Genomic DNA, 21,162 nt, shown 5'->3' on the forward strand with positions numbered 1-21,162 from the left:
ATGTTGTGTTTTTTTTCTTGTAAAAATATTTCTTATCTCTTTGTACCAAAATGCAGGGTTTCAAACTAAAAGATCCCAAGTGAACCAATTTTGTGGTCAAACATCCATAAGCAGTGCCATCAGAATTCTGTAATATTTTTGTTTACTTAGTAGATAATTGTTTCTGTTGTTGCACACAAGTTATTTCTTTTTCTCGAGTGATAGGACTGTGTACGTTGTGCACTATTCAAGGTTAGCACAGGAAGTCCCTGGATGAGTATCAATACTTCCATTTAGTCACCAAGTGTTTCAATATTTTCAAGAAGTCTCTTCCATGGAAATGTTTGGAAATCACTGTGGAAAATGCTCAGCTTTTCTTTACATATTTAGGGCTGGTTTAGCTCACTGGGCTAAATCGCTGGCTTTTAAAGCAGACCAAGGCAGGCCAGCAGCACCGTTCAATTCCTGTACCAGCCTCCCCGAACAGGCGCCGGAATGTGGTGACTAGGGGCTTTTCACAGTAACTTCATTGAAGCCTACTCGTGACAATAAGCGATTTTCATTTCATTTTCATTTCAACTGTAAATTATACCCAAAGTAAGCCACTAAAAGTAACAGGGTTACATTTTTCTTTCAGCAGTAGCGCAGAACCATCTTCAGCTGCCGCATCAATGAACGTCCCTCCACCATAAGGTCAAAATTGGGAAGTTCATTGATCATTGCACAGTGTGTAATATCATTTGTGACTCCTAAGCCATGGTTTTTCAAAGTGTGGGCCGTGACCTGCGGGTGGGTTGCGGTCAGGTGTCAGGAGAGTCGTGGAGCAATCGGTCATAGCGTTTCTCCTGCGGTGGCCCCGTTTACAGGAGAAGCGCCCAACGGCTGCTACCAGCATTTTTATTGATAATGGTGGCAGCTACCACCTTTTAGATAAGAATGAAATGAGGCTGTGTGCAGGTCACATGCACTGCACATACACTTGATGTCAATCACCCTGTATGTAGGCGCTTTTGGCGCCAAATCACGGAGGAGAGCTTTTCCATTTTCTAATTGCTGGCAAGCAAGGCAAGAGGACTGTGAAGATAAATCATTTTCTTACAAGTAAGGGCCTCCAGAAATACAAATAGGCAGTGTAACTACTGGCCAGGATCTCACAACTGAATGCTCAGGAGAGTCCAGGGCAGGACAAGCAGTGATAGTGTTAACTCTGTGCAGAGCTCCAGGGCCTCTGGTTAACAGCCTACAAAGAAGAAATTTAACTCGGGAACAAAGCAGCTTAAAGATGATTTCTTGAGGTATGATTTTGTCAATTGCCGCCAGTGCAAATAAGGGAGCAAATCACATGTGTGTTATATCATCCCAAAGAAAAGGTTATCAGAGGGGGGATTAGGCAGCCATGGCTGACAAAGGAAGTTAGGGAATGCATCAAAGCAAAAGAGAAAGCCTATAATGTGGCAAAGAGTAGTGGGAAGTCAGAAGATTGGGCTGGCTACAAAAACAAACAGAGGATAACAAAGAGAGAAATAAGGGAAGAGAGGATCAAATATGAAGGTAGGCTAGCCAGTAACATTAGGAATGATAGTAAAAGTTTCTTTAAATACATTAAAAACAAACGGGAGGCAAAAGTAGACATTGGGCCACTCCAAAATGACGCTGGGATTCTAGTGATGGGAGACAAGGAAATAGCTGAGGAACTAAATAAGTACTTTGCGTCAGTCTTCACAGTAGAAGACATGAGTAATATCCCAACAATTCAGGAGAGTCAGGGGCAGAGTTGAATATGGTAGCCATCACAAAGGAGAAAGTGCTAGAGAAACTAAGAGGTCTAAAAATTGATAAATCTCCGGGCCCAGATGGGCTACATCCTAGAGTTCTAAAGGAGATAGCTGAAAAAATAGTGGAGGCGTTAGTTATGATCTTTCAAAAGTCACTGGAGTCAGGGAAAGTCCCAGAGGATTGGAAAATCGCTGTTGTAACCCCCCTGTTCAAGAAGGGAACAAGGAAAAAGATGAAAAATTATAGGCCAATTAGCCTAACCTCGGTTGTTGGCAAGATTCTAGAATCCATTGTTTAGGATGAGATTTCTAAATTCTTGGAAGTGCAGGGTCGGATTAGGACAAGTCAGCATGGATTTAGTAAGGGGAGGTCGTGCCTGACAAACCTGTTAGAGTTCTTTGAAGATATAACAAATAGGTTAGACCAAGGAGAGCCAATGGATGTTATCTATCTTGATTTCCAAAAGGCCTTTGATAAGGTGCCTCACGGGAGACAGCTGAGTAAAATAAGAGCCCATGGTATTCGAGGCAAGGTACTAACATGGATTGACAATTGGCTGTCAGGCAGAAGGCAGAGAGTTGGGATAAAAGGTTCTTTTTCGGAATGGCAACCGGTGACGAGTGGTGTCCCGCAGGGTTCAGTGTTGGGGCCACAGCTGTTCTCTTTATATATTAACGATCTAGATGACGGGACTGGGGGCATTCTGGCTAAGTTTGCCGATGATACAAAGATAGGTGGAGGGGCAGGTAGTATGGAGGAGGTGGGGAGGCTGCAGAAAGATTTAGACCGTTTAGGAGAGTGGTCCAAGAAATGGCTGATGAAATTCAACGTGGGCAAGTGCGAGGTTTTGCACTTTGGAAAAAAGAATAGAGGCATGGACTATTTTCAAAACGGTGACAAAATTCATAATGCTAAAGTGCGAAGGGACTTGGGAGTCCTAGTCCAGGATTCTCTAAAGGTAAACTTGCAGGTTGAGTCCGTAATTGAGAATGCAAATGCAATGTTGTCATTTATCTCAAGAGGCTTGGAATATAAAAGCAGGGATGTACTTCTGAAGCTTTATAAAGCATTAGTTAGGCCCCATTTAAAATACTGTGAGCAATTTTGGGCCCCACACCTCAGGAAGGACATACTGGCACTGTAGCGGGTCCAGCGGAGATTCACACGGATGATCCCAGGAATGGTAGGCCCAACATACGATGAACGTCTGAGGATCCTGGGATTATATTCATTGGAGTTTAGGAGGTTGAGGGGAGATCTAATAGAAACTTACAAGATAATGAATGGCTTAGATAGGGTGGACGTAGGGAAGTTGTTTCCATTAGCAGGGGAGACGAGGACCCGGGGGCACAGCCTTAGAATAAAAGGGAGTCACTTTATGACAGAGATGAGGAGAAATTTCTTCAGCCAGAGAGTGGTGGGTCTGTGGAATTCTTTGCCACAGAGGGCGGTGGAGGCCGGGACGTTGAGTGTCTTTAGGACAGAAGTTGATAAATTCTTGATTTCTCGAGGAATTAAGGGCTATGGAGAGAGCGGGTAAATGGAGTTGAAATCAGCCATGATTGAATGGTGGAGTGGACTCGATGGGCCGAATGGCCTTACTTCTGCTCCTATGTCTTATGGTCTTATATGCGGGGACGTACTGGCAAATGAGAGTAGTTTCAGATTTTAAAGAGAAGTGGCAGGTGAAACATTACTTTTAAAGTTGAGACCCCAGAGTCAGTTATTAACTTGACTCCTAATGAAAAGACTACGCTGCTGTACCTGTGATATTACATTAAAAACATGGCAAAAGCTCATGAGGCTGTCACCATTCTGGAGTAGCATCTCCCAGGAGTATCCAGCGCTGAGTAAAACAAATATTTTGTTGCTATTGCCCTTCATGACGACCAACATGTGCGAGGTTGTATTTTCCGTTTTCACAAAGATGAAGATGGCACAAAGGAACTGGCTGAATTCATGCGTATTGCCCTCTCCTCATGTGAACCTGATTGGAGTGAGATCATGAGGACCAAGCCGGCTCTGCTCTCGCATTAAAGGCAAGCGAGCATGTCATGTGTCGTGAAGGTCGGCCAGCATGTGTCTTGAAGGTCAACCAGCATGTGTCCCGAAGGTCGGCCGGTTGGCAAAAGTGAGTCCCGGGAAAATAAGTTTGATAAACACTGTACGAAGCTAATAGCGACAGTCCCATGCCAGTTTGCCGCAAAACATGGAAAATATCTGAGCTTGGGCTGATTAGTGGCAAGTAACATTCATGGCACAGAAGTGCCAGACAATGACCATTTCCAACAAAATAAATCTAACCATCTCACCTTGACCTTCAAGGGTGTTACCATTGTTGAATCCATTATCAACATCCTGGGGGTTACCGCAGACCAAAAGCTTAATTGGACCTGCCACATAAATGACTATAAAAGCAGAGTACATTTTGGTGAGTGACTTAATTCTGACTCCCCAAAGCCTGACCACCATGTACAAGGCATAAGTCAGGATTGTGATCGAATATTCCCCCTTTGCCTGGATGAGTGAACCTCCAACAACACTCAGGAAGCTTGATACCATCTTGGACAAAGCAACTTGATCAGCACCCATGAACTGCCTTGAATGACTTCTCCATCACAGGTGTACTGAGGTTGCAATGTGCACCATCTACAAAATGCCAATGATCTCTACCACATATAAGGACAAAGGCAGCAGGCACACAGGAACACCAACACATGCAAGCTCCACTTTAAACCATCTAGCAACTCGATTTGGAACTATACTGCCATTTCATCACTGTTGCTGGGTCAAAATCCTGGAACTTCCCTGTGCCTACTCCACATGGACCACAGTAGCACAAGGAGGCATTTCCTCACTACCTTCTTAAGGCCAGTTAGCAATAGGCAATCAATACTTACTTTGCCAGTGATGCTACATCCCATGAACAAATAGAATTAAAAGAAGGTTGATAGTGAAATGGCAGTCTGTTATACATACCTCCAAGTTTCTTTTCCAACATTGGATGAGGTGTAAAATGTGTTGACATTTTGCAGTAAATTATTTTGCATTACTGTTCAAGATCATTTGATTTCATTTGATTTATTGTCACGTGTACCGAGGTACAGTGAAAAATATTATTCTGCGTACAGCGGGAGGTGTCAATGGATGGGAGGCAGTTTTGCATGATGGACTGGACCATGCTCACAACTCTCTGTAGTTTCTTACGGTCTTGGGCCGAGCAGTTGCCATACCAGGCTGTGATGCAGCCAGATAGGATGCTTTCTATGGTGCATCTGTAAAAATTGGTAAGGGTCAATGTGGACATTTGATTGATTCTGATTTGATTTATTGTCACATGTACCGAAGTACAGTGAAAAGTATTTTTTCTGTGGCCGAGGGAACGTACACAGTACGTACATAGTGGACAAAAAGAATAATCAAAACATGACAAATAGTACATCGACAAACAGTGATTGGTTACAGTGCGGAACAAGGGGCCAAACAAAGCAAATACATGAGCAATACATGCTGAATTTCCTTAGTTTCCTGGGGAAATATGGGCGCTGTTATGCTTTCTTGTTCATAGCATCGACGTGGGTGGACCAGGACAGGTTGTTGGTGATGTGCACACCTAGGAATTTGAAACTCTCAACCATCTCCATCTCGGCATCATTGATGCTGACAGGGTTCTGTATGATACTTTGCTTCCTGAAGTCAATGACCAGCTCTTTAGTTTTGCTGACGTTGAGAGAGAGATTGTTTTCATTACACCATGTCACTAGGTTCTCTATATCCCTCCTGTACTTTGACTCATCGCTGTTCGAGATCAGACCCACTACGGTTGTGTCATTAGCAAACTTGTAGACGGAGTTGGAACCAAATTCTATCACACTGTCATGTGTATATGGGGAGTATGGTAGGGGGCTAAGTACGCAGCCCTGTAGACCCCCGGCATTGAGGAGGAGGTGTTGTTTATCCTTACTGATTGTGATGAATTCCGTTACGAATGATTCTTCAACACTGTTCAGCATAAATTTCTGTTAGGGTACCAGAACATATTACAATACCCCCCAACTTGAAACAAACAAAAAACATTAGGCTGAAATAAATAAATCTATAGTCTTTCACTAGGCGTCAACTAACTTACATATTAGCACTTGTGCATATAATAATCTGGTCCATGAAGAATCTCTATTCACTGACTATGTTTCGATTTATGATTTCACACAAGCAAGGAGTAGAGAATAAATTCTATTTCACACGTAGCAACCACCCCATACCTTTTTGAGCTAATATTTTTATACCTGAACATCTGTGAGGGATCCAATGTTGCCAGCCAAAAGCTGTAGGCATTTGTATAATAGTTGCACGTTCCCCTCCCATGACATTCAATGAAGGGCACAACACGAAATTCTTCTAAACATGAACCGGGTGAAGCCAATGCTTGGCCTGATCCCTCTGCACCTGAGCTTCTGTGCTGGAGATGAAGGGGAGAAAATAACCGTTAACTTTTTTAAAAAATTACAGAAGTACAGATCAGAGAATAGTTTCAAAATAGGAATCTGTAGCAGAAACAGATCAGTAAACTGGAAAATGGAAGAGAGAGTCATTGCTAAGCTGCTGTCCTGCATCATCCCTTGGCCATCATCAATGTGGCAGTTTTGAGAGAAGAACGTTAGCTACCTCCAACCTCCCCAGAAGATGTGTAGCCCAGTGCGACAGAACCATAGAATTTAGAATTTCTGCAGAGCAGAAGGCCATTCGGCCCATTGAGTCTGTACGACTCTCTGAAAGAGCACCCCACCTGGGCCCACTCCCCCTCCCTACGCCCTGTAACCCCACCCGACATTCACATCCTTGGCCACTAAGGGGAAATTTTACATGGCCAACCCACCTAACCTGCACATCTTTGGACTTTGGGAGGAAACCGGAGCACCTGGAGGAAACCCACGGGGAGAAAATGCAAACTCCACAGTCACCCAAAGCTGGAATTGAACCTGGGTTCCTGGTGCTGTGAGGCAGCAGTGCTAACCACTGTGCCACCGTGGTTCCTTAAAAGATTGAAATATTTCAGGCAAAGGATAAAAAAGGAAGTACAAAATTGACATGCACAGGAACTGCCACATTATTCTATTTGACTTCCTGTGACAATTGTGATGTAACAAGGCACAGGCAAGTAGCATGGGGAAAGATTTTTTTTTAAAGGAGCAAAAATTCTACAGGGAAAGAAATGGAATGGTTGGGGAAATCCCAATGATGGGATACAGTAGCGCAAAGGTATTGTCACTGGACTAGTAATCCAGAGACCCAGGGTAATGTTCTGGGGACCTGGGTTCGAATGCCACCACAACAGATGGTGGAATTAGAATTCAATATAAATACATGACCATGAAACCATTATCGATTGTCATAAAAACCCATCTGGTTCACTAATGCGCTTTATAAATACATGACCATGAAACCATTATCGATTGTCATAAAAACCCATCTGGTTCACTAATGCGCTTTAGGGAAAAAAAATCTGCCGTCCTTAGCTGGTCTATATGTAACTCCAGACCCAATGATTACTTGAACACAAACAATGTGCAGGGATACGGGGAAAAGGCAGGGGAATGGCACTAAGTCATGATGCTCATTTGGAGAGCTGGTGCAGGTACAATGGGCCAAATGGCCTCCTTCCGCACTGTAACAATTTTATTATGCTGTGAGTTGCCCTATTATCTACCAATGTGACTCGACCTCTATCTTAAAACCCTCCCTGTGAAGTGCCTTTTACTACTAAAGGTGCAGTATAAGTACAAGCTGTTGTTCTTGGTGTACATACCATTACAAAGGAATAGCCAATCCACAAGGATCTCCAGCCCCTGGGGCATGGTGGGATCTGAACACTTTGACTATGCACAGTAAGGACCATTGCACGACTTTCACAAACGGTACATCTAGATAACAAGACACATTTACTGTTAGCATAATGTGACCTACTCCTAATTCAAAGTCATTTAACTCATATTGTCAGACTAATGTACTTTATTTAGCACTGAATTCTTGTGTTTACATCACAATTGAAATTAATGGCAGTTCAGTTTTTGGGTGTTCAAAATGACAAAGTTATCAGTGGACTGTGCCATAAAAAAGTTCAAATATATTAAACCTGGCAACAATTACCTTTTCTTCAGCTAATAAACGTCCCCTCTTTGTGAATGTTTAATTTTGTGGTCGCCAAGATGAATGGCATTGCAAAATGGAAATTAGTCTAATCCTTCTTTCCATATTCGGACATGTGAATTTCCAGTAAGGGTCACTGCATAGTGATCAGGAGAAGAAAATTGACAAATTTCTCCTCCCCAAGTCAAACCTTAATGTTGCCCTAGGAACAAAGAAACTGGAGCACCTTGACCTGTCCATTCCAAATAAATTATGATTCTTCTGTAACCTAACTCCAAAGGTTCCATGTCCTTTAATACTTTTGAATAACAAAAATCTATCAACCTCAGATTTAAGACTTACAATTGATCAAGCAATGATTGCCATTTCTGGAAGAGAGTTCCAAACCTTTACCACCCTTAATGTATATAAGTGTTTCTTAATTTCAATCTTGAAAGGTCTGTATTTAATTTTTAGCTATGGCCCTTGTCTGACAAAATCAACAGAAATAGTTTGTCTTTATTTATTCTACCTGCCCTCCTTAATATCATGAAAACTTCGATCAAATCACCCCTTAACCTTCTAAATCCCAGGGAGTACAAGCCTAGATGGTGTAAACTCTCCTCATAATCTAACCCTTTGAGAACCGGTATCCTTCTAATAAACTTATATTACAATCCCTCCAAGGTCAATATATCCATTCTAAGGTGTGGCATCCAAAACTGCTTATAGGAACATACAAATCAGGAGTAGGCCATTTGGCCCCTTCAAGCCTGCTCCACCATTGGATAAGATCATGGCTGATCGGATTGTGGCTTCATTTCTACTTTCCTGTCTATCCCCGATAACATTTGGCTCCCTTGACAATGATAAATCAGCCTTAAAAATATTCCATGACCCAGTCTCCATTGCTCTCTGGGAAAGAGAATTCCATGGGCTAGTGTCCCTCTGAGAGAGAAAATGTTCTCCTCATATTTGTCTTATATGGGAGACTTTTATTTTTTAAACAGGTCACTGTACTCCACTAATCAGGGGTTTGTATGGCTGAAGCATGACTTTTACCCTCTTTGTGTTCCATTCTTCTAGATATAAAGGCTTGCATGCCCTTCACCTTGTTGATTTTTCTGTACCTGTTCATGACATTTTAATGATCTACGTACTTGGACCCCAAATGTCTTAGAAATTCCATTGCTTCTATCTTTTCACTGTTTATAAATTACTCTGTGCTATCCATTTTAGCTGCCAAAGTGTGTGACCTCGCATTTGCCTACATTGTAATCTATTTGCCATAGTTTTGCCCATCTACTTAAGCTATCAATATCTCATAGAGTCAAAAGATCCCTACAGTGCAGGAGGCCATTCGACCCATTCAGTCTACACCAACTCTCTGATGGAGCACCCTACCGCCGCCCATTCCCCCACCCTAACCCGCAACCCCACCCAACCTACACATCTTTGAACACCAAGGGATAATTTAGCATGGCCAATCCAACTAACCTGCACATCTTTGGACTGTGGGAGGAAACCGGAGCACCCGGTGGAAACCCACGCAGACAAGGGGAGAACGCGCAAACTCCACACAGACAGTGACCCAAGCCGGGAATTGAACCTGGGTTCCTGGTGTTGAGCCCACTGTGCCGCATCTCATTTTGTGTTTCTGCCCACACTGCTTACAATGCCACCCATCATTCCCCATGGGCAAATTTGGATATGTGGCTTTGTTTTCTAAGTTCTTAATAAATATGGTGAATAGTTGAGGCCCAAACACAGATCCTTGCAGGACTCGACTAATCACATTGATGCTTTGATCTTCTAACTCAGAGAGTGCCGTGATTGAATGCGGAACCTTACTGATCCATAATCCATCAACAATTAGCTGGCTGACTCGTTAATCCTGGGCTGTATATAAATCTTTCAATTACTGGAGAGGTTACATGGGCTGTTTATTGAAAACACTACCTGCTTATAAATGGCTTCAGTTCTTGTCCACTGATTGGAGCCATATCCATAGGCATTTGTCTTGAAGTCGACAGCCAATAAGAATAGTCATTTCTTGATGCATAGCTACAGACATCGTTAACATCACAGAACAAAAATGGCATGACACTGAATCTTGGCAAGCAACTTCCAGCAGCTCCTGAAAACAACATTAAGTAGGATGTAGATTGAAAAATGTATAGTTCAGTTCGACTGGATTCATACATGTTGTACAGTACACCATACCAGTTAAGCACTGTTCCCAAATACCACGTGGGATTGTGGCACTGCTGGCAAATGCTACGTTGAAATCCAAAGTCCATGTCTTGGGGCGATTTTACAGATTAACAAGAGTGGGAAACGAGGTAGCTTAATTAGGGGGGGATGGAAAATTTCAATTTCCCAATGGCGAGTTGCAGTGATGAAATCAACGGTGTATTTTCAGCACGTCAAGCATCATGCTGACCTGTGGCAGGTTTTTACTTGTAATACATTTGCATGTCCTGAATGCTCATTGGTGTAAATCCTTTAAAAAATCGCATCCTACCTTCAAGATAAAGTCAGTGGTGCACAAAAATCTTGTGGCAACCGATTCACGGTCATTTAAAGGTAGCGTGCACCAGTGGGCTTTGAGTAGTTGTGTGTAGGATCAGCAGTTTTCCTTGTTGAACCCTACGGTACAAAGGAGGGGAGCAGGAGAATGGCAGGTTGCATGGGACTTGGACCGACCAGGGTGAATTAGTGGTGAGGGGAGTTGTGGAGTGTGGTTGTGGACATGGAGGAGGGGAAGAGGGAATCGGGAGGACAGAGGGTGGTGGGGTCAGGGGTGGTGAGAAATTGGTAAAGAGGTAAAAGGTAAGAAAATGAAAGGCCTCACGGGCAATATCAGTACTGTCCAAATGTGGATCCATCTCAAGGTGTTGGCTGGCAGAATCTTCAGTGAGCTTTGAGTTCACCTACAATATTTCAATTATCCCTGCTGAGAGCGATCTCCTTTAAAATGCATGGAAAGAAGGGCCAGCTGAGCCTGCAAGTTCGACCATGCCCACACTGTGGTGAGTATAACACTGGATGCTAACATGAACATTCAGTAAAGGGTGATCGCAAAAAATACATTGTTTCTTCCGCAATAAAGGAAGGAAATGTCCCTAAGCCCCATGTAACTATTATTGTATTCCAACCATGAGGTGTGAAAGTACATTTAGCTCTCTGACTAAGCTGGTCTCAACAAATAACAATGATGCACACATGAATAAAATGAAACCAATGTACTGTGGAATAATTACAAGTGAAATTAATTTTGAAGAACACCCGTGTCGCCTTAAAATTCTCGAGTCTTTTCTTAACGGCGGTGCAGTTGGGCTGGAAAGTTTTGGCGGTGATTCAAAGGCTCCCTGTGTGACCAGGAGGCTCTTTTCCCACCCGTATCGCTGACTCACATGTGTTTTTCATGTTTGCCACTGGCAATTAGAATTTTAATTGTAATCGCGTGGGAAATGGGAAAAGGTGAGACAGCATAAGAGGTGCACGGTTCTGATTCCGACATTGGGAATGGTATGCTGTTGACAGAATCGCTGCCTTGGTCTCAAAGTTGAGGGATTTGTCTCTCCCCTGATTATATAGGAGAAATAAACATCGGCATTATATGCAAATACAAATATTTCATAGTAACACAAATACTTTCTTTTTCTCTCATGCTTTCACTTCAATGTGACAACAGGTGTTATTTTCCTTGGGGCCTTGAATTTACATTCAAACTGAAATGCAACACTCTTGTTTTAAGCACATTAAAAAATGTAACATAAATTTGTTCAGGACTGAATTGACATACCTAAATCTTGTCCATATGCACGTTTGTTTCCTTGCACATGGAGGAGAGAGTAACCAACGTACAGCGGTTTAGTGTTGTCTGGGCATGGAGGTATCTCTATAGTTTGACTATGTCGAGTAAAGATAAAACCTTGGATATCTGGTCTTGAAGGTCCAGGGACTCCAGGATCTCCTTGCTTTCCTCGAGGACCTCGATAGCCCTTTGGTCCTAATTTTAAATAGAAAGAACAAGTATTCAATTTGTGATGAGGAGAATTGTTAGTGATGTTATTGTCTCATTTTCCTTGCTCCTTAGGGTAGCTGTGGCAATTGTCCCTTTAAGGAGAATACATCAGAGTAAGGGTCACTTGGCTTGGGGACCAAATGGGACTTTATTTGGGTAATCACCCCAGGGGGCAGAGTTCCCTCTAAGGTAGGTGACATATAGGGAGCTAGGTGCAGCCATGAAGCTGCTGTTTATTTGTTAATAAATCCTTTTTGCGTCCACAAATGAAGTGTGTGAAAGTTAGATCCTTGGAATTATTGTTCCTGTCATACCAAGTGAACGTGGAGGAATGGATCATTTGTAAACACTTGAGGAGTAGAGAGATGCTCCAGCAGTCAGTGTTGCCATCAAGAGATACATTTGAACCCGTAAGCACCGAAGTACCTGATCGACCTGTTATAGACATAACTGATATGTCCATGCGAGGAACTAGTAATGAACTGCCTATGTCAGAAGGGTTACCTGTTATTAGTAAAGTCATCATAGTACCAGATGACCATAGGCTGTTTTCCCCTTTTGAGGGGGAGAGCAGACTGGTGGTTCACCACACCTCAGGGGCAAGGTTGAGAAGGCGGCACCTTTATGAATAACCTCAGCCGTTACGGGAATTGAACTTGTGCTGTTGGCCTTGCTCCGCATCCCAAACTAGCTGTCCAACCAACAGAGCTAAACCGGTCCCCTGTTAATGTCAATTCAGTGGAAACTTCTCAGACTACAAAATTACTCTACAACAGTAAAACCCCTCAAAGACTTAATTTATATTTGTCCAACTCATGTATATAATGTTTAATTAAAGGTTAGGACCAAGTCAATTAGTGTTTGAAGATTGCATAAAGAAGTTAAAGGGGGAGGTACGTGGTGATTGTCCCTTTAAGGGCAACACAGCAGAGTAAAGATCGCCTGGCTTGGGGAACAAAATAGGACTCAGAGTGGGTAATCACCCCAGCGGGTGGAGTCCCTTCTTAGGGAAGAGACATGCAGGGAGCCAGGTGCAGCCATGAAGCTGCTGTTTTCTTATTAATAAATCTTTTATGTGTTCACAAATGAAGTCTGTGACTGTGCATCATTACAGTGGCAATAGCAATCCTCCCCCAATATCATTGTAAAATCAGCCTCGAGGAGATAGGTAGGCATGGTCTTGAAAATGAATTCTCCTACAGACTTTTGGAAAAGTTGTTGGTTGTGAGTTGTGAGCATATGAGGACTTATAGGTTTGAAGCTATGTCCTACTAATCTTTGAGAAGTATGTTAAAGATGAGCAGTGGGATTCTCCGTCGGCGGGATCCTCCGCTTTGCTGACAGTGCACTCACGCCCGCAGGTTTCCCGACAGCGTGGGTGTGGCCACAATGGGAAACTCCATTGACCGGCTACGGGAATGGGGAATCCCGCTGACGGGGGCATGCTGCGCTGGAAAATGCGGCTGGCGGACCGGAGAATCCCTCCCGTGGTCTTTATTGCAGCATTGCCAAATCCCCTCAGGATTTAAACCAAAAAAAAGTTACGTATATCAAGAGTATTTTTAACTCCCTCCATCTGGCGGAAATGGAGCAGTAACAATGTGAAATAGAGATGGTGAAACTACCCACTCCACCACATTTCCTGGGCCTTCTGCTGAGTAGTCAGGCAGCTGTCTAAATCAGGTCACTGCCTCATGAATTATCGCAGATCAAGGTTTTACATAAGACCCTAATGTAATTTTAATGTCCTGTTGGATAGAGAATGCCCAATGGGCCCTCCTTTCAACAAAACATTGAGAAATTTTTTCCACTTTTGAGGAAGTCCAAAACTAAGGAGACACAAATATAAGCAAGTGTCTAATAGGTCCAACAAGGAATTCAGGAGAAAGGAAAGTTGAATAAGTATTGAGGGAGAATGGATTAGGATATGTTGACAGGGCAAGTGGAAATGAGTTAGAAAGTTCATGCAGAGTATAAATAATACTCTACATTGTAAAATTCTGTGAAAAACCTGGTGGCCTACAGGAACAGCCTTAGAAAGCAACATTTTATTTTTGTGGGCCCAAAAGATGCAGAACTGTTCCACAGTATATAACGAATATTGTGGACTGCTGCTGTCACATCAAGTTCATCAGCCACCCCCTATCCCGTCAACAAGCAACCTACGCCTCTGGAACACAATAGGCAGAGTTTTCTCTTGCCATTGGTGGGAATTTTAGGAGCGGGATACTGACCCTGCCCTGTACACACCATTCTGTGCATGACCCCCCCCTCCCCAACTGCACAGACAGGTCTTCCTCCTCCCTGGAGCAGGATCACAATGTGCATGCACAGCCCCAGGACTGCTATTAAACTCTCTCCTTGACAATATGGTCCACAAAGCCCAGGACTGCCTTTAATCACTAACCCCGACAATATGGCCTCAGTCTCAGGACTAAATGATTGAAGATACTTACCTTCCCTGTTCCTTCAAACCCCCCCCCCCCGCCCCCCCCACACACACACCCTCCCTCCCACACCCCCACGCAGTAATAAGTCAGTGTGTATCTCTTGCCTTCCTCCTTCTCATACAATGCTGTCCTCCACTCACCCCCCTCATGAGTCTGTGTCCACCATTTCCATGTTGGGCTCCAGTTCCTCCATTCTCAATCATTCCTCTACATTCGAGCCCTTCCCTCGCTTGTTCCTCCGAACCTGACCTGCCGCCCAGTCATTCCTCTTGTCTTCCATCCCTCCTTCCTTCCTTCCCTTGGTCCTCTGAAACTCACAGCTCCTCCCCTCACCCGCATCCACTCTCTCCCACCCCCCTCCCAGGGTCCACCCTGCCTGGTCGCCGACCACCCAGGGTCCTCCAATAACCTGGAGACCCTCCCCACAAGTGCTGTTGCACCTGGTCCCAGTTTGAATGGTGCCCGGTGGGGTCTCCTGAGCAAGGCCAGTAGATGCCGGGTGGCCATTCGATCGTTCTTAAACTCACTTAGCCATGCGAGACTGGGCCTCGCCCATTGTGAGTGGGATCAGATCGTGACATCTTGCAAGATCAGGAATCTTTTCAACATCCAACCTCCTAACTTATTCCTCGGAATCCCCTGGCACTCACCATCACAACCCCTTAATATCTAGACATATCATGGGGCTGGTTTAGCACAGGGCTAAATAGGTGGCTTTTAAAGCAGATCAGGGCAGGCCAGCAGCACGGTTTAATTCCCGTACCAGCCTCCCCGAATAGGCGTTGGAATGTGGCGACTAGGGGCTTTTCAGAGTAACTTCATTTGAAGCCTACTTGTGACAATAAGCGATTTTCATTTCATTCACAAGGTGCCCACACATGCCACCCCCTAACCCATCATGTGTGTGACTCACAATGTTCCCTCAGGAGAAGATAGCCCATAATAGGACGTAAAGGAGTAGACGGGGGGGTTGGAACCCCAGAGATTTGAGTCCACACCTCCATAAGGAAAGGGTGGTAGAGGTTCATGAGGCTACCTGAGGAGAGAGCAGTGACCGACAGTGAAGTTGGCCTGTGCCAGAGAATTGAGGATCTACTGCACCTTTAGGGATCTGGGTGTCCTTGTGCATGAATCACAAAACGTTGGTTTGCAGGTGCAGCAGGTAATTCAGAAGACAAATGGAATTTTGTCCTTCGTTGCTAGAGGAATGGAGTTTAAAAAAAGGGATGTTATGTTGCAGCTGTATAGGGTGCTGGTGAGGCCACACCTGGGGTACTGTGTACAGTTTTGGTTTGATTACTTGAGAAAGGATGTACTGACACTGGAGAGTGTGCAGAGGAGATTCACTGGGCTGGATTCTCCGATTTTGAGGCTATGTCCGGAGCATGTGTCCAGTCTTCCGACAAAAAAAAAAAAATCGATGCCGCCCCAATGCTGCCCGGTGGGGGCTAAGAGCCGGGCCACGTAAAATCCTGCCAGATTGTGCCTCCCTGTAACCTCCCTCGTCAGCCCCGGACCACCCCCCACCAGTTCCCCCAGCCCCCGCCGAAGGCCCCCGGACAGCAGAATGCCACCTCCCCCGACTGTGGCGGCGCTGGATACAGTCTGCAGCTGCCACGCCAGGTTGTTGAGGTTTCACACCTGAAGCATGTAAAGCCTCAGTCATTTTAATATTCATAACAGGCCTGCCCACACCCCCATCCCCTGTTTTCTCTGCTTCCCCCCACACACACACAGTGGTCCAAAATAAATAGCCCCTGACGCAGACTCCGTCATGAGGATGTGTGTGAGGAAGCTGTCAGCAGAAAGATGGGAGTCAAACATAAACAGATCCTGAGGAGCACCAGAGCTTTCCTCACAGTGAGTGATCATCACCCTCCTACCTTGAATAATAACGATAATCTTTATTAGGCTTGCATTAACACTGCAATGAAGTTACGAGATCCTGATCACGCCATTGGAAGCAGACCGAAAGTATATCAAATTGTTTGGCACCCAGCCCGAATCTCACTTTTGGGCTCTCCGGGATCAGCGCTGGGCACAACGCAGTGGGAAAATCGCGAGTGGAAAATTCCGCCCAATGACACTTTGACCTACCTTTCTGCCAGCGGGACTGGATCAATCTCCAGGCTACCCACTGTTGCTCTCCCAATTGAAATAAAGTGCCAATGTTTTCATTGAAGAGCACTTGGCAAATCTATGGGCGATATCTTCCGGCTTTTCACGCCGATAGGATCTTACGGTTCCGCCGATGGCACACCCCTTCTGCGGGTTTCCCGGCAGTGTGCGATGGATTCAGTGGGAAATCCTATTGACAGTGACGGGGCCAATTGTGGAGGCGTGGCCTCCCGCCACTGAGAAACATGCCGCAGGGATGCCAGAGATTCTGGCCCCATGTGCACTTAATTACAAAGACGTGATGGTGTAATTCACAAATATGAAATGACACATGCTTCCTCTCACTGTCCCCCCTCCCCAAATAATAATAAAAATTTGTAAGAATTACTCCTTGTTAAGTGAAACTGTTATCTCATTTACCTTGATTGCCAGGAAATCCTGGGAACCCCTTAGGCCCTGGACGTCCTCTACCTCCAGGAGGTCCATTACGACCAAGTGGACCAGATGGTCCTGGGCTCCCTGTGTGTGTAAATCAAAAAAAAGTAACGGTATCATGCCTTGTACTTACATGGTTCCCTTGATGCAGGAAATCATTCCATAAAGCATAAAAATTAACACAGAGCCAAAGACAAAGATATTTGAATGGGTGACTTAAAGCTTGGTTCGAGTAGATTGTAAAGGGACTCTTAAAAGTGGACAGAGAGATGGAGTGGTTTAGGGAGGGAATTCCATAGCTCGGGTCCAGACAGATATGAATACAGGAGTGGGGAATGTGTAAGCAGCCAGAAGAGGAACACAGAGTTCCTCAAGCATTGTAGGGATACTAAGATAAGGAAGGGCAGCCATGAAGGGACTTGAGTCAATATAGGTCAACAAACATAGGAGGAATGACTGACTGGGTTTTGCATGGGTTAATATATGGACAGCAGACTGTTGATGGGCTGAGGTTTTTGAAGGGTGTCGGATAGGCTGGCTAGGACAGAACTGAAATAGTCGAGCTGGAGCTGATGAACAAATGGCTGAGAGCTTTGCCCGTGGATGAATTGTAGAGGACTCATAACGGGGCAAATAGGCCTCTTTTGGGCAGGGGATATATTAGCTCAGCTCATGGTGAAATGGTACACTGAAGTTGTGAATGGATAACATCAAAGGAAATGCAGGTGGTTTGTAGTGGCTAGATATTGCACTGCTGCCAGTTTCTAGCCACATGGTTTGAGTTAAAAATCAACACTTTGTATGATTTTACATGAATCTGCCAGGTGACAAATGTGAGGTAATGCATTTTGGAAGGGCTAATGCAGGTAGGGAATATACAGTGAATGGTAGAACCCTCAAGAGTATTGAAAGTCAAAGAGATCTAGGAGTACAGGTCCACAGGTCATTGAAAGGGGCAACACAGGTGGAGAAGGTAGTCAAGAAGGCATACGGCATGCTTGCCTTCATTGGCCGGGGCATTGAGTATAAGAATTGGCAAGTCATGTTGCAGCTGTATAGAACCTTAGTTAGGCCACACTTGGAGTATAGTGTTCAATTCTGGTCGCCACACTACCAGAAGGATGTGGAGGCTTTAGAGAGGGTGCAGAAGAGATTTACCAGAATGTTGCCTGGTATGGAGGGCATAAGCTATGAGGAGCGATTGAATAAACTCGGTTTGTTCTCACTGGAACGAAGGAGGTTGAGGGGCGACCTGATAGAGGTATACAAAATTATGAGGGGCATAGACAGAGTGGATAGTCAGAGGCTTTTCCCCAGGGTAGAGGGGTCAATTACTAGGGGGCATAGGTTTAAGCTGAGAGGGGCAAGGTTTAGAGTAGATGTACGAGGCAAGTTTTTTTACGCAGAGGGTAGTGGGTGCCTGGAACTCGCTACCGGAGGAGGTAGTGGAAGCAGGGACGATAGGGACATTTAAGGGGCATCTTGACAAATATATGAATAGGATGGGAATAGAAGGATACGGACCCAGGAAGTGTAGAAGATTGTAGTTTAGTCGGGCAGTATGGTCGGCACGGGCTTGGAGGGCCGAAGGGCCTGTTCCTGTGCTGTACATTTCTTTGTTCTTTGTTGTTCTTTGACAGTCCCATTTCTTTCTGCCCAGTAATGGGCCTAGCTACTTCCTGTTAATCATGCCATTCGAGGTCAGCACTGGCATCATAGTTGAAGAGGAATGTGCTGAACTGCTTCACCTATTTAGCTGGAGAATCGTAAGAAAGACCATAGGCTATAGCATAAAATTCATTTTCAGTACTGATGGGAGGTAGGGAGTGATGCACGATCAATTGAACAAAGACTAGAGTTGGATACAACTGAGGCTTTATTGCTCTAAGATGTGTGGCCTCCCACAGCAGCTGGCGAAATGGCTGCTGAATGGAGGACATGCATATTTATACTCCGCCTACTGGGCGGAGCCAGCAGGCAAGGACTACCGGCGAACCTGTAGTACAGGTCCTACCTTACATCACCTAATACAGGTGCAACAGTGGTTTACCACATTCACCCCCTGTTAAAATTGAGTCCAGCGGGGGCGGTGGAGAACTATATACAGCAATGAATTTATATTTACAGTATTTGATCAGAAAAAAAATGTCTTTTGAAGTCCGGTGCCAGTTAGAGATTTACCCGGTCTGGTGCCTTGATGTTCCGCTGGGAGCGACGTAGTGGTGGCGGCGATGTTGATGCTGGCCCGATGTTCGGTGACTCCGGGAGAGTGCCGAAATCCTCTTCATCCTCGGCGAGGGCAGGGGAAGGACGGATGGTCCTGGTGGGGTTAATGCTGGGAGCGCCGGGAGAGGGGAGGGTGGCGTCGGGCCGGAGAGGTGTGTGTGTGGAACCTGCTGGTGCCAGGTCCCTGAGGGAGACAGAATCTTGGCGGCCGTCGGGGTACGCCACGTAGGCATACTGGGGGTTGGCATGGAGCACCCTTTCCACCAACGGGTCCGCCTTGTGGAGGCAGACGTGCCTACGGAGCAGGACTGATCCTGAAGCTGCGAGCCAAGTCGGGAGCGACACCCCGGATGTGGACTTCCTGGGGAAGGCAGAAAGACGTTCATGGGGTGTGTTGTTAGTAGCGGTGCACAGCAGTGACCAAATGGAGTGGAGTGCATCAGGGTGGACCTCCTGTCAGCGAGAGGCTGGGAGGTTCCTGGACCGTAGGGCCAGTTGGACGGCCCTCCATACCGTCCCATTCTCCCTCTCTACCTGCCCGTCTCCCCGAGGGTTATAGCTGGTTGTCCTGCTGGAGGCGATACCCCTAATGAGCAGGAACTGACGCAGCTCATCACTCATGAATGAGGATCCCCTGTCACTGTGGATATAAGCGGGGAAACCGAACAGAGCGAAGATAGTGTTTAGGGCTTTGATGACGGTGGCAGACGGCATGTCGGGGCATGGGATGGCGAAGGGGAACCTGGAGTACTCATCGACCACACTGAGAATATACGTGTTTCGGTCAGTGGAGGGGCGAGGCCTTTTGAAATCCATGCTGAGGCGTTCAAAGGGGCGGGAGGCCTTCACCAGGCGCGCACGGTCCGGCCGGTAGAAGTGCGGCTTGCACTCCAAACAGACCTGGCAGTCCCTGGTGATTGTCCGTACTTCCTCACGGAGTAGGGCAGGTTGCGGGCCTTTATGAAATGGTACAACCCGGGTGACAAAGGCTGTCGTGCAGGGTTCGGAGTCGGTCTACTTGTGCGCTGGCACATGTACCTCGGGATAGGGCGTCTGGGGCTCATTGAGTTTGGCGGGGCGATACAAAACCTCGTAGTTATAGGTGGAGAGCTCAATCCTCCACCACAAGATTTTATCGTTTTTGATCTTGCCCCGCTTTGTGTTATTGAACATGAAGGCTACCGACCGTTGGTCAGTGAGGAGAGTGAATCACCTGCCGGCCAGGTAATGCCTCCAATGCCGCACAGCTTCAACGATAGCTTGGCCCTCTTTTTCGACAGATGAGTGCCGAATCTCTGAGGCAGGAAGGGTGCGGGAAAAGAATGCCACGGGTCTGCCTGCCTGATTGAGGGTGGCGGCTAGGATGACGTCCGATGTGTCGCTCTCTACTTGAAAGGGCAGTGTCTCGTCTACTGCGTGCATCCCGGCCTTGGCGATATCGGCTCTGATACGGGCGAAGGCCTGCTGTGCCTCGGCCGTCAGGGGAAAATGGGTGGACTGAATTAGTGGGCGGGCCTTGTCTGCATAGTTTGGGACACACTGGGCGTAGTACGAGAAGAACCCCAGGCAGCGTTTGAGGGCCTTGGGGAACTGGGGGAGGGGAAGCTCCATGAGGGGGTGCATACGGTCGGGATCGGGCCCCAGAACTCCGTTCTGGACCACATAGACGAGGACGGCTAAGCGGTTTGTGCTGAACACGCACTTCTCCTTGTTGTAGGTGAGGTTGAGGAGAGTGGCGGTGTGGAGAAATTTGGCAAGGTTGTCATCGTGGTCCTGCTGGTCATGGCCGCAGGTGGTGACGTTGTTTAGGTACGGGAAGGTGGCCCGCAAACCGTACTGGTCGACCATTCGGTCCATCTCCCTTTGGAAGACCGAGACCCCGTTAGTGACGGCGAAGGGAACCCTGAGGAACTGATAGAGACGACCGTCCGCCTCGAATGCGGTGTATGGACGGTCTGATTTACGGATGGGGAGCTGGTGGTAGGCGGATTTGAGTTCTACCATTGAGAAGACCAGGTACTG

At 45.9% G+C, this 21,162-nt stretch overlaps 2 protein-coding genes across 2 annotated transcripts in view; one reads left to right on the top strand and one right to left on the bottom strand.

Annotated features, from left to right (window-relative positions):
• The window catches only part of LOC140389659 (transmembrane 4 L6 family member 20-like), a 165,455-nt gene that overhangs the window by 112,185 nt on the left and 32,108 nt on the right, over window positions 1–21,162 (top strand). The window lies entirely within an intron of this gene.
• LOC140389019 (uncharacterized) overlaps window positions 1–21,162 on the bottom strand; it is a 142,518-nt gene that overhangs the window by 6,821 nt on the left and 114,535 nt on the right. The window contains exons 29-33 of the mRNA XM_072473186.1: window positions 16,900–16,998; window positions 11,690–11,896; window positions 9,841–10,018; window positions 7,562–7,676; window positions 6,042–6,214 (exon numbers count right to left, since the gene is read on the bottom strand). Coding sequence (XP_072329287.1) covers window positions 6,042–6,214; window positions 7,562–7,676; window positions 9,841–10,018; window positions 11,690–11,896; window positions 16,900–16,998 — 772 coding nt within the window. The remainder of the gene's footprint in view (window positions 1–6,041; window positions 6,215–7,561; window positions 7,677–9,840; window positions 10,019–11,689; window positions 11,897–16,899; window positions 16,999–21,162) is intronic.

This window comes from Scyliorhinus torazame, chromosome 14 (genome assembly GCF_047496885.1).
Source record: "Scyliorhinus torazame isolate Kashiwa2021f chromosome 14, sScyTor2.1, whole genome shotgun sequence".
In the NCBI taxonomy this organism is placed as follows: Eukaryota; Metazoa; Chordata; class Chondrichthyes; order Carcharhiniformes; family Scyliorhinidae; genus Scyliorhinus; species Scyliorhinus torazame.